Source organism: Mus caroli, chromosome 13 (assembly GCF_900094665.2).
Source record: "Mus caroli chromosome 13, CAROLI_EIJ_v1.1, whole genome shotgun sequence".
Classification (NCBI taxonomy): Eukaryota; Metazoa; Chordata; class Mammalia; order Rodentia; family Muridae; genus Mus; species Mus caroli.
The window spans coordinates 49,528,821-49,542,514 of NC_034582.1; the positions used below are offsets into that span (position 1 = coordinate 49,528,821).

General features: G+C 43.9%; 1 protein-coding gene across 4 annotated transcripts in view; it reads left to right on the forward strand.

Annotated features, from left to right (window-relative positions):
* The window catches only part of Sfxn1 (sideroflexin 1), a 36,733-nt gene extending 27,251 nt beyond the window's left edge, over window positions 1-9,482 (forward strand). For 2 of the 4 annotated variants that reach the window (XM_021180472.2, XM_021180471.2), the window contains exons 9-11: window positions 5,884-5,933; window positions 6,833-6,880; window positions 7,608-7,704. In XM_021180472.2, coding sequence (XP_021036131.1) covers window positions 5,884-5,933; window positions 6,833-6,880; window positions 7,608-7,704 — 195 coding nt within the window. Of the gene's footprint in view, window positions 1-5,883; window positions 5,934-6,832; window positions 6,881-7,607 lie in introns of all 4 variants that reach the window. The other 2 variants (XM_021180473.2, XM_029468337.1) reach the window with 2 other exon arrangements.
* Window positions 9,483-13,694: the final 4,212 nt, after the last annotated feature.

Genomic DNA, 13,694 nt, shown 5'->3' on the forward strand with positions numbered 1-13,694 from the left:
AAAAAAAAAAAAAAAAAAAAAAAAAAAAAAAGAATTTACTAAAGTCTTTTTCTAGTACAAGTTTAAGAACAGCTCTCTTTGATAGTTTATAGTAAGCAACGCAAAACTCCTATCTATAAACTACCGAATGATGGCATCATATGCAGTTTGCCCGTCAGAAATCTCCATGGCTTTCAGATAATCTAAAAACAAATCCACATGCCCTTCTCTGTTGTTCTCTGCTTGAGGTAGAGGAGCAGATTCAGACTCTGAGGTAGTGAGGTGGTGAGGGAGCCTCCCGACAGATCCACACAGTAGACATGGAGTCAGTATCCTGAGCTCTCGATCTGGAAGGCACCAGGTCTTCATCATCTGCACTGAGGATGTACGTTGACCCAATCAGCCTTTTAGCTCTCTTGGTCCTATCTTAAGGCATTGGCATAAATAAGTCTAAAAATAACAGAGAATTGAGAACATTTTTAAATAAGGCAAATATCCCTTCCAGCCAAGGCAAGTGATATCAACCTTTAAAAGCAAGGCTAGGCCTGGAGACGTGGCCTAGTGGTTAAGACTGCTCTTGTTGAGAACTCACCTCCTTCTCCCAAGCACCCACATCCTTTAACCCCAGCTCCAGGAGATGCAATGCCCTCTTCTGACCTCTTGTGGCATCTACATTCATGTACATATACCCATATACAGACACGACACAAACATGTTTAAAAATCGTGTGTGTGTGTGTGTGTGTGTGTGTGTGTGTGTGTAAGTGTGGCTAGATCTCTTGACTATTGTTATCTCTGTTCATTTTTTTGGTATAAAAGTTAAAGCTTTTGCAAGAAAAGAATAGTCAATGCTAGGTCATGGTCATCATGATTTTGGGTCACTATGGAAAGTTTGCAGGCTGCCTTCAATAGCAGAATCACTCCGTGTAAGCTTTCCTGGAATCACCCATACCCAGTGAGCAGTAAACGCCTACACTGCAGTTATATAGGGTCACCCACAGTCCAAACATATTAAACGGGAGACTCCACAGACAGACAATGTGTAATGCACAGCTTGACAGTGGCGCAGAGGCTGAGAATCTCGTCACTTTTAGAAAGGACATTATTCAGAAGAGTCTGACTCCAGCTGAGGACACAGAGCACGCTGGCTGCCAATGTGTATCTGATATCATGGCTCGGGATTGCATCCGTTCATAAGAAAGTGTGCGTCTTTTTGATGGAGGACAAATGGCCATGGGGGGTGAGGGGAACCCAAGACAGGAAGTCAGTTCTTTGGAATTCCAATTCACTTATCCTTTTGAACTCTTGGGGTCTCGGTGGTGGAACAGTTACCATGGTAACTCTAATCTTACCATGGCAGGCACTGGACAGAAGATCCAGTTAGTCATATAGCACATTTTTCTGGCTGTGATAGACAAAGTTCCTGGGTGTATACATCCTGACAGTTTCTTGCAAGAAAGACATTAGATGAAACAAGTGCTCTGCTCCCCAGAGCTATACTGTCCACATCGCCCACATCATCCTACATTTCTACATTTTTAAAAAGACATACATGTCACGGTCTTATCCCACCTCGCCCTTTTTAATTTTTAAAAATGTATTGTTATGTATGTATATATGGTGGTGGGCATACATGTGGAAACCTGAGGGTAGCTTTTGGAATTGCTTCTCTTTCTATCTTTATGTCGGCACCTGGGATTGAACTCAGGATACCAGGCTTACACAGTGAGCATCTTTACCCACTGAGCCATCGCTTCCCTCCACCCATCTTACTTTATAGGTTGCGGCATGATATGTGTCCACACCCATCTGTAATTTGGAAGTATTGCACTCACTTACTCTTCCTAAGAAACCTTCATCACAATCCCCAAAAGGGCCACTGGCTTTGGAATCCTGGTGGCAAAGTGGTTCCAGATGTGGCCAGAATAGTTCCAGGTCATTTCCATGAGCCTCCATAGCTACAGCAAGTCTGGTTGTAGCTCTATTTCCAGTTCCAAGGGAACATGCTGCTTTGAAACCATCAAAGCCAAGTGTTCTTGAAAGAACCACGTATGTGCAGCACTCCCAAGTTCAAAGTTGACCCACACATACCCACCACTCCCAGGTTCAAAGGTGAAGTTCTCCTTCGGTATCATCTTTGCACTTGGGGCTTGTTTAATAGTGTGACCATTATGCAAGCTTACACTGGGGCAGAATACATGAGCGTTCCTATTTGGAGCTTGAAGCCTTTTCTCATCGTTTTTGGAAATGCAGACTTTCCTGTGATGACCAAACTCCTCTACCAACGTGAAACCGAATTGAACATTCTCAGCTATTTAAACAATTCTCGGGGAACATTCAGCATGACTCATCCTCCCCCACATCTTATCTTTTTCCAAGTGGAAGGCTGGGAAAACAAACCAGCTATGGGCGGGTGACTCATCAAAATCCCTAAACTAACCAAAAGTTCGCTGCCTAAATTACAATGTATCCTTGAATAGTTGTCTTGAAGGATAGTTCTCAGCTGCCTGGTACTTTCATTGGGAGTAAAACCGATTGGTTTGGATCCCCAATGTCAGTTTTAGAACTTTTCATTCTGGATCCTTTATATTTCTCTAATAACAGACTGCTGTTTGCTCAGTAGCTGTTGGGGATCGTTTGCTAATGGACACGAGTGTGATGTTCTTTACTTATTCATAGACAGTATTTAGTCTTGAGCCCTTTGCTGGATGCCTGTGCTAAGCAGTATTCGGTAGTAGAATCAGAGAAGCAGGGCACGGGCCTTGCTCTCAGGGCAAGATTAAGGTGCAGGACCAGAGGCCACAGCACAGGGTGACTTCAGCTTGGGGTAGCAGCGAATGCAGAGGAGCTGTGGCTGGCATAGACTCACAGAGGATCAGCTGGTGCCACATGTCCAGTAGAAGCTTTCTGAGAAGAGAACATGTGGCTTCATGGGGACTTGTGGGTGATGGGGCCACACAGAGGGAATTGATTCTACCCTGCATGCAAATTACTTCTCCACAGTTTATGTCATCTAAATGTAAGAGCTCAACTGTAAAAAGAAAACATCATTGAACAACAGCATGGGCAAAGATTTCTTCGAATACAAGATCAAAGGGGAAAAAAAACAAAAATTTAGAATATTTCAAAATATTTTTTAAATTCTGTCTTTCAAAAACTACAGAGAATGAGAGAGAAGAACCCCACACAGTGAGACCAGTAGCACAGTAACTCTTTTTGGTAAGAAAGTAAATCAAGAATTTTGTTAAGAACTTAAAACACTCCTTCAAGAAACTAACACAGTGCAGAAATAGGCAGAAGAGGTCAGCAGAAGCCTCGCTGCACACATACAAATAGCACATAGAAAATGCTTGGAATTTTTTAGTCATTGGGGAAATTCAAAGTAAAACCACATGAAATACCTATTGGAATGGCCACGATCCTGGTTGACAGTAATAAGTGCTGACGAGTCTGGGTAGAAACTGGAGCTCTCAGGGCTTGCTAGTAGCCATATAAAATAGTGCAGCGACTTTGGAAACTATGCTAGCCATTTATTCAAACATATGCTACAAAGCAATCCAGCTACTTCTAAGTGTTTCCCTAAAAGAAGTGAAAGCCAATGCCCATAAAGGAGAAAGTTTATCACACGCAACTTTGTTTATATCACCCTCAAACTGGAAACAACTCTAAAGTCAACCGGAAAGTGTATCAACCCGTTCACTGGAATACTTCTTACCTTGTCAGCAAAAAGCAAGGAAGTATTGATGCATGCAGCAGCATGAACAATTCCCAAAGTAACAACACAAAAATGTAGACACTGGATATCAAGCCCCAGACTCAGACCTGGTAATGTGTGCCTGTCATGCCAGCCAATGAGGGGTAGTGATAGGAAGACCAGGAGTTCAAGGTCACTCTTGGCTCTGTAATGAGTTTGCTTGGGCCACCCTGGACTAGATGAGACTCTTAAAAAGGGGAGGGGGTAAACTCAAACCCTCAGGAATATTAATATATAGTGAGATCAAAGCTACAACTTTACCCTGGGACAGAGACCAGGCAAGAAGAGGAATCTCTGAAGGGCATGGGTAGCACGGCAAGCATTTAAGATGATAGATGGACTCATTATTTTTAATATGGCAATGCATCGTAGCTGTGCATATAGGTGACAAATTACATTGTATACATTAATTGATTCATATTATTGATTGTGTGTCAATAACTGTAATGGAAAGGGAGCTATTAGGAGAAAGGAATTGAGACTCACATTAACATTAAAAAACGTAGCCACGTCACTCTGTATCCCAAGCTATATCAGCCTGAAGATATATATCTTCTAAACTCACGGTACTATCTTTGATTCATCTGAAGTTTTTTTGTATAATATACCCACTTTTACAGTCTGTTAAGAAAGACATGTCCCTCCCCTGAAAGATTGTGTGTATGTAGTAAAAGATCGACAATCCTCAGTTCACTCATTTCTGGGCCTCAGGCCAAATTCTCCTTGAGGAACAGGCAGGATGAGGTAGTGGAGACAGAGTCAGGAAGATGGCTGATGATGGGTTCGGTTTTGCAAGCCAGCCAGAATTTTCCAGCGTCCTTGTCACTACGAAGAACCCTCAACCTAAGCTAGCCTTCAGTTTGTGTGTCTCTATCCTGAGGTGACATACAAGTGCATTCTTTCAGATATGTCTGACTCTATTTACTTGGGCAGGCAAGAGGCCACTAGAAATGACAGTCTGGTCAGGATCAGGTTTACCCACCCTTACAGGCTCACTCAACAGTTAACCTGCTATCCCAACCCTATGGCTGGGTGCTATCCTGGGAGTCTCATGTCCAGGAGGATCTTGGGTGAGAATTTATCATCTTCCTGTGAAAATCCCTCATCAAACAGCCACTGATTTGCATAGAGGTAGGAGGACCATATGTGTTGAAATCATATAGCCCAGTGACCTGAATTTAGAATGGGTGCTAGTAAGTACCCAGACCGCCTGGCCCCAGGATGTTTCTCAAAATATATCCTGTCTTGAAGTGTCACATGACAGTAGGTTGCTTTTTTAATCTTTTGGGTTAAGGCGCCCCAGCATAGCCTATGTGGGTTGGTTTCATTTTGATGACATTTTTCTCTTCCTCTTCCTTCCCTTTCCCTCCATCCATGTTGACCTTCACCAAAGGAGTCTCCTTGGGCACGAGGGTATGCCTCCTATGCACGTGTCTCTTAACAACGGTGTGACTCAGAACTGAGGTGTCTGATTACATGCCAGTCAACTCACGGCTCTTGCAGAAACTCCTGCAGTCTTACTTAGATCACCCTGTATCCCATTGCACTTTGTGTTGTATATTTCCCTCTTTTAAAAACTAAGTATCTAACAGTTGTTTGTTTTCTGAAATACCAACCTACACCCTCATTACCCAGATGGTTAATTCTGGGAATAGTTTTAACCTACTGACAGCGGCTAAATCCAAGAAAGAATGTGCAAGCGAGTGGAATATGATGGCTGCTAGGCCCCTCTCACACTTGACCACTGTCCTGGGCTCCTGGCTTGTCTGCATCCTTACCCTTAGAGGGACTGTTATTTTATATCCTAACGAATCCTGGGCACTGCCTGCTTTCTCCACAGTTAGTCTGTAGTGGTGAGGCAGAGATTTAGTGCAAGTTCATGTCTCTTCAAGCTTGTATGTTGGGCTCCTCTGCCACCCTAGCAGCAGATAAACCGTAAGTAAATGCTAGCGCAATAACAGTTGGGCGTGGTGGCTGCTGCCTGGTCATCGCTCGTGAAGTCAAAACTAACCCGTGTGGCACTTTTATCCTGGGTCTGACTAATCCTATCTCATTGGGTCTGCTGCCATGTGGATGCTGTTTAGTCAGCAGAGGACACTGCCTTGAGGAAGCACATGAAAAGTATTCACGCTTGTGTCTTTCTCAACACAGAGGTTCCCGTGGATGAGTGCGCCAATTCAAGTCACGTTGGTTGGCTTTTGGTAAGTGGGAATTAACCTTTTAAAATATTGACTACTGTTATTTTTGTACATGTATTTATTCAATAGGGGTGTGTGTGTGTGTGTGTGTCTGTGTGTCTGTGCGTGTCTGGGCTGATCATGAGAGTCAACACAGAAATTACACATATTATATTGTCTTAGTCAGGGTTTCTATTCCTGCATAAACATCATGACTAAGAAGCAAGTTGGGGAGGAAAGGGTTTATTCAGCTTACACTTCCACGTTGCTGTTCATCACCAAAGGAAGTCAGTACTGGAACTTAAGCAGGTCAGGAAGCAGAAGCTGATGCAGAGGTCATGGAGGGATGTTACTTACTGGCTTGCTTCCCCTGGCTTGCTCAACTTGCTTTCTTATAGAACCCAGGACTATCAGCCCAGGGATGGCACCACCCACAAGGGGCCCTCCCCCCTTGATCACTAATTGAGAAAATGCCTTACAGCTGGATCTCATGGAGGCAACTGAAGCTCCTTTCTCTGTGATAACTCCAGCTTGTGTCTAGTTGACACACAAAACCAGCCAGTACATATATAATTATTTTTTATGCCTAGGGAAGGTTGGGTGATACAAGAGAAAACTTTTGAAAATAGCACCAACCCCAGGTGCCTAGAATGTGTGGCTCCAGTAATTAGAAAGATGGAAACTGTCCATACAGGAATCTATATATTTAGCTATTTAGGTGATCTCCTATAAATGCCAACTAACCCTATGGTCTTGTTACTTTTGTTTGTCATTTTGGTGATCGAACAGTCCGTATTTGTAAGGCAATCTCTCGTGCTCTAAAGAAAGGAAAGAGGTTGTTATTGAAATACATATAGAGAGAAAAGGAAACTGGAAGTGACCCCTTCACCCTGCTGACCTGCCATTTTGTTTTGTTCTTTTAGTTTGGTATTCGCCACCCCTCTGTGCTGTGCTCTGTTTCCTCAGAAGAGGTAGGTGCTGGTTTTTTGGGGGTTTTTTTGGTTTGGTTTGGTTTGGTTTGGTTTTTTTAGAATTCTTGTCAATTTTGATCCTAAAAAACAAGCTGGGTACACAGTGCAGTTATTTCATTTCAGTGGTAAGAAACTGGGACTTTAAAGGCCCCAGGCAGACCATGCCTCTGAAAAGAAGAGGCTGGAGGCTAGTTTTGGTCTGTGGGGGCCTCAAGACCCGCTCTACCCAAGTCTTGTCTGCCCCCTACTGTTGGTTACATTTGGGACCGGTTTAGCCTTTGTGAGAATCGGGTTACCTCCTGCATGGTTTCGCTTCTATAACCTTTAGCGTGGCTCGTTTCATTGGAGCCACGTGCAGGCATATCTGTAGCGTTCATCCCTGACCACAGCTCTGCTCTTCACTTGGGTAGCTGTCTATAGTCCCAGTGCCGTGGTCATCCAGGACTGTGAATGTCATTGCCATGTGCTCTTACCAGCAATGAGACATTTTCAGCTAGAAATCAGAGGTAAACAGGCTTAGCCACTGACTCCTTACAGTTCTTCGTTAGTGACGGCAATTTTCCCAAAGAGAACAGGATGCTCGGTTTTTGTAGCCAGGTGCAACCTTTCTGCTATGTGTCATGCAGCAGCCCTGGGTCTCTGAACCTGTTCGCTTTCCCTGTCCTTCCTACCTCAGGATTCCCATAATTGCCCGTGTGATAACCTTCTTCCTTCTACCTTGTCCCAGTTCCATGTCTGTGACAAGCTTGGAGGATGAGTTGCAAGCAAGCATCCAAAGGACTCATCCTGAAATACGGCGTGTGTACTTTAACAAGGGCCTGTGAAGCCAAGATCAAGCGCTGGAGGCCGGAGCCATCTGTGAGCCCCCCTAAGCCACAGCAGTGAGGAGATTTGTATGCCGGGGCATTCAAAAGCCTCTACAAGATCTTCGTTAAGAGTCAAGCTGCCGGTCAGGAGTCTGACATTTGAATCGTGTTGTGATTTACAAAAAAAAAAAAAAAAAAAAAAAAAAAAAAAAAAAAAAAAAAAAAAAAACCTTCTGGTAGATTTTAATGATGCCATTTCTCCAAAGCCCCCACTGTAAGGTTTCAAAAGCACTGGTAGGCATAGCATAGATGTTCCAGTTACACACTCAGTAAACACTGGTTATCAGTCATTGGAAAGGTTACCTGCGCAACCACCAGATTCCATTTCTACTTCTCTTCCCCAGAGGTCTCAGCAATGAATCGGGAAGACACGAAAAAGGTCTAAGACTAAATATCCAAATTATAAATACTAAGGAAACTTTGTTTCCAGTTTGGCAATGGTCCAGTCCAAAGTAGAACCTCAATTGAAAAGACTGAGGTTCAGAGCATCAACACTCCATACACCTCCCGAAGTCAGCCATAGACCGGTTTTTTTTTTTTTCAGAAGTGAAACCATTGTCCCTATATGCCTCTTTTTTCCCCCTCTTTTTTTTTTCCATCCTTGTAGAATTCTCCCTGCTTTCAGGAAGATACAAAGAAACCACATGAACTAGTCCAGCATCTGTGGACATTGTGCTATGTTCCACCTTGTTTGAAGACTGTGAAACAGTGTGGCATGCCCACATCTCTATAGTGATTTTTACATGTGATGTATTCAGTGTAGCTGAGGTCACTTTGGAAGTCTGTGGCTGTTCCATGTCCTAGGCAAGCCACTTGTTAACCCTGAGTGACAATCTTTATTAATCATTGTTAATTCAGAGATTTGTACGTGAGAAAACAACAACAACAAAATTAGAGACTAGCTAGTTTCTGTAGGTTATTTTTCCCAATAATGTTTCCAGATTGAATTTCCTCATAGAGAAAAAAAAAATTGTGTGCCTTGTGTCTGTGCTTCTCTGCTCTCTGAAAGGATGGATGGATCTGAAGTTCTCAGCCCTCCCCCCACACTGCTGGAATCTTCTGTAGAGCTGCCTGCCAAGCCACCTGAAACACAGTGGCTCCCTGTGACACTCAGGCCTCAGATGAGCCTCGCTTGCCTTCACTGCTTCTGTTTTAAACAGTGGTAAAAACCTGGCGTTCAAGGCAGAGTCCACAGGTGCTTAAAGGACACTTTCAGAAGAAGCTGAAGGCCTTGAGGTCTGCCCACCCAGCCGATCTCGGAGTCCTGGCCCCAGTGCATGTGTAGCTCTAAGAACATGAAGTAGCTGGTTGCAAGATGGACCAACTCACCAAGTGTCGGCCGAGATAGTGAGAAACGCACAGTAGACATGGAGCTGGGCTCTTTTAAATTTGTTTTGTGAAGTTTCAGCCTCTTGATGCTTTTGTATAGGAATACTCACTGTGTGGTTTAATCATGATTTATTTAAAAAAAAAAAAAAGAACAAATGAACGAAAATTGGCAATCTTTGCTGATCTTCTAAAAATACTTTTTTTTTTCCTGAAGAAAAAAAAGCCACACGAAGTGCAATAGGGTTGTGCGGCGACTCATTGATATTTCTCTGACGTGAGATAGAGTTGTGTATGTGTGACTGGCTAGCAGCTATCAGTATTAGCGAGGTCTCTTGCCGATATCAGAGTCAATGTGTCATTTCAGTTTAACTGGATGAACTGTCAAATAAAGAAATGCAGAATGAAAACAAACTGTCTCTTACTTGTCCGTGAAGAGTGCGGCTTGGGTGTTGTAACCTGTTCTGCCTTCATCTGAGTACCACAAATAAGAGTTGTAACATCTCCTGTTGGTACCTGTCCCTTAACAAATATTGTATCTCTGCTTTGGGTTGCTGGTCTTCTACCCTCTTGAACTACACAAGAGCCGGACCCCTCTCTCCACAACCAACTCAGAGACGCCCAAAGGGGACCCAAACAGTCCTCTGAAGAGTAGGGTTTTGTCCAGTATATGCATATTAGTGGTAATAATATCATTGATAACTTAGACACAGGTGTAACAGTGATAACTGACAATAAGGAGACATGAGCTATAACAATGCTCTGTTATTTAAAACACAGGGATTGTTTATTTCTGGACTTTTCCATGTAATCTTTTTTTGAATCATGTGGATAATGAGGAAAAACAAATGTACAAAGAGCCTGCTGTACGATGAGGCCACGCCCCCAGCCTCACTCAGTGTAAGTCAGAGCAGAGGCCACGCCCCCAGCCTCAGTCAGTGTAAATCTAGAAGGTACCTTAGATTTGGCTCCAGACCACAGTGAGGCTGAGGTCAGTTTGGTCGCCTGTCAGATTCTAGCCCAGGACTGGCGTTGTAAACAGAGAAACGTGCTGATTTGCAGTTGGGAAGTGAGTCGTTGATAGGACAATACAAAGCCAAGTACTGTAATTTTTTTCTCTTAATTTTATTGTGGTGGTTTGAATAAGAATGGCCCCCAAAGCTCTTGTGCTTAGTCACTAAGGAATGGCACTACCTGAGAAGGAACAGGTGTGGCCTTGTCAGAAGAAGTCTCTCACTGGGGATGGGGTCTGAGGTTTCAAAACCCATGCCAGGTGCAGCCCCCCTTCTCCCCATCCCTCCCTCCATCCCCCTCTCCCTCCCTTCCTACTGGTTGGGATCTATACAACTCTCAGCGTCTCCTCCAGCACCATGTCTGCCTGTGTGCCACCTTGCTCCTTGTGAGTTCTGGAGGTCAAGTTCTAGAGTCTTCGGCCCTAGCTGCAGGTACTTCCTGAGGCATCTGACAGTCCCCGAGCCTTGCTCACGTCTCTTCCTTGGTTTCTATTCTGTCCCTATTTTCACCCCGAGCGTTCTACTCCAGAGCATGGGTCTTAAGAGTCAGATAAACCCGGGCATTAGCGCTTGCTTTTCAGCTGGTAGAGTCCAATCACCATAAGAAATGTCTGAGACCAATCAGAAAGTGGGAGGGGTTGCTTGGCTCGTGGATTTAACAGCTCTAGTCTTCACTTAGAAAGGCCCACTGTTCTTGAGTCTCTGCAAGAGGTGCGGGCTGGCAGTGCCAGGCTAAGACTGATAAACTGACCAGGAAGTACAGCATAAAAGATAGAAGGCCCCATGGTTTCTTTCAGTAGCATGTGCCCAGTGATCCAAAGACCTCCCAACTAGACACCATGTTTTATAGGTTCCACTACCTCCCAACGGTGCCACCTGAGAGCCCAACCTTGAGAGATGGACCTTTGAAGAGTGTGTCAAACCCAAACTAGTACTATGAACAATGAGAGTATCTGTGTTTGTTTGTGTATGTGTTTCTGTCTGTGTGTAATTATGTGTGGGTTGATTATTATTTGGAGAAAGTAATTGGTGCTGCCCTTAGAGTAGCTGTAAATATTAAAGCTAACCCCCATGCAGACGTTACCATGGCTCTTGGCACATAGTAACCGTTGTGTAAATGGTTTCCTGGTGAGTATTTGCTGGAGGAGCACAGGCCATGTATTCTAGATGTCTGCATATCTTTCTGGGTAAGAAGTCAGAATCTTGAAGACTTCATCTGAGGTAACTGAAAGTATCAGGTTAAAATGGTCAAACTCCCTCAGAGTTGTACATTCTTGAATCTGACCTCAATCTACTGAGCTAGAATCAGTTTGAAAGTCCTAGCAACAGCCACATTTCTGGTGTTCCAGTGGTCAGCTGGTTGCTTTAGGGGAACCTGAGGTAGCATTTGGTCCTCTGTGATTCTGTATTTAGTATTCACAAGCTTCCATAAGGCAAGGAAGCCATTGGTGACATGCTTCAGACAAAATTAACAAGCTTACAAAGACGAAAACTTGCTATTTTACCCATTGGCATGTATCTATCACGCAGAATAATTGGTAACAACCAAGCATCTTTGTTGCCACTGGGTTCAAGCTGAGCTCTTGGCATAAACATCCTCATGTCCTGTCCAGATAAAGAAAGGAATCTTCCGTACCATGGGGAAGTTATAATTCAGATGCAAAAAGAAAATGAAATATCAACTTTTTCTGGGAACAGAGCTGAGAAGGAGTGTATGGTCTCTGGGGATCTGGGGCAGGGAGGGTACTGACCAACAGCTTGGTCCACACCCAGCCTCTTCTGGAAGAGGGTAGAGCTGAAGATGATCTGCATGGCCTGCTTAACTCTGGAGCACAAACATCCTTTCTCAGAAGATGTGAGACTCTGAGAGGTGGCTTGACATGTCTGTTGACACTGGCTCCCCAAGCCTGTGTCTCCACCCATATCTGCCCAACTTGGAGGTGATTTGCCCAGCCTCAGCCTCTCCATCTGTAGTTACAATGTAATTGTCTGAGTTACAATGATGCAGTGCTCTAAGATCTCCATGGTAACTCCCCATAGTTACAATGTAACTATCTACCGGCTCTACAGTAACTCCTCCAAAGGTTTCTCTGAGCATTGTCTCCATTAAAAGTAAGAATTGTCATAAAGAAACAAACAATGACAACAAAAGTCATGATGCAAGAAAAGATCCCAAGGATGGGAGATGGCTCAGTCTGTACAATTTCTGCCATACAAACACAAGGACCTGAGTTCTGATCCCAGATCCCAAGTGAAAAGCCAGGGGAGGTAGGCCATGCCTACAACCCCAGTGCAAAAAGGAGACAGGCAGCTGGTCCTTGAAACTCATTGGCTGACCATCCTCATCTTGTCAGTCAAGTTTAGTCTCAGTGAGAGACGATCTCTCAAAGTAAAAAGGTGAAGAGCAACCAAAGATACTTGAAGTCTACTGCTGGCCTCCATATGCATGCACAAGCAAGCATGTTCCCACAAACATGTATACACTACACAGTAACAAGTATGTAGAACATGCTGGGGAGAGGGAGAGAGAGAAAATGAGAGAGGAAATGAGAGAGAGAGAGAGAGAGAGAGAGAGAGAGAGAGAGAACCACAGACCTTACCTGAAACACTCAAAAGACTATGAAAGATTCTATTTAAACAAATGCACTTACTTGATAATAACACAGAGTCTGAAATCACATCCAGTCAAAGTCAAAGCTTAGCATTGCCGTGTCCCAGAACAGGATCAATGGTTGTTCCTGGAACAGTGTTACATCACCGGAGACTGAGAACTGCTGTTCTCACGTCCACTCTATACTTCTTGAATCAGAAACTAGAGAGAGACCTAGCCAGCTTTCCGCATACACCCTGAGTGGTGCTGAAAGACACAGATTTGAGAAATGCTGGCTGTGGCTGGACTCTCCTGACTTGGATTCAACTCTGTTTCTTAAATTAAGGCAGGCTAAGCTCTTTAAACCACAGTTCCTACAGCTGTAATGTGAAGACAGCACTTCCTTCCCTGGGTGGTAATGAGGATTCACATAGCATGTAGCCTGGCTTCCTTCCCTGCGTGGTAATGAGGGTTAACATAGCATAGCATAACATGGCATGGTGCGTGCTCAATACTCTGGCCTAGAGTTCCACAGGGTTTTGTCTGCGGCCCAACTAGAAAGTGAGAATGCCCAATTGCAGAGTACAAGTCTGACAGTATCTGATGACGTTTATAAAACTTGCATGCCTCCTTGTTAACCACTTCAGTTCTACAAATCAATCCCATGGAAATATGCTCTCTGGCTTCTCCCATGCGAGCCGTGTGAACTGAGTATGTTGGGGAAGCAGGTAAGGGACGGGGGTGGCAGAGAGGTTGGAGGATGTTCACAGAGGATGGTGAGATATTTCCTAGCAAAAGATAATAGGCATGCAGTTATAGGAATAATCAAAGACATTAGAACGCAAGTCCTTTAGTATTTTTTAAAGTCTTGCAAAATAGACCTATAGGTACATTACAGTTGACTGTCACAGTGTGAACTAAGCAGAGAAGAAAGGCTGCCACTAAGACCGATGATGGCCTGAGGTTTACTTTTTCCCCTCTTTTCTGTTTCTTGAACTCAGGACATGTTCATTGCTATT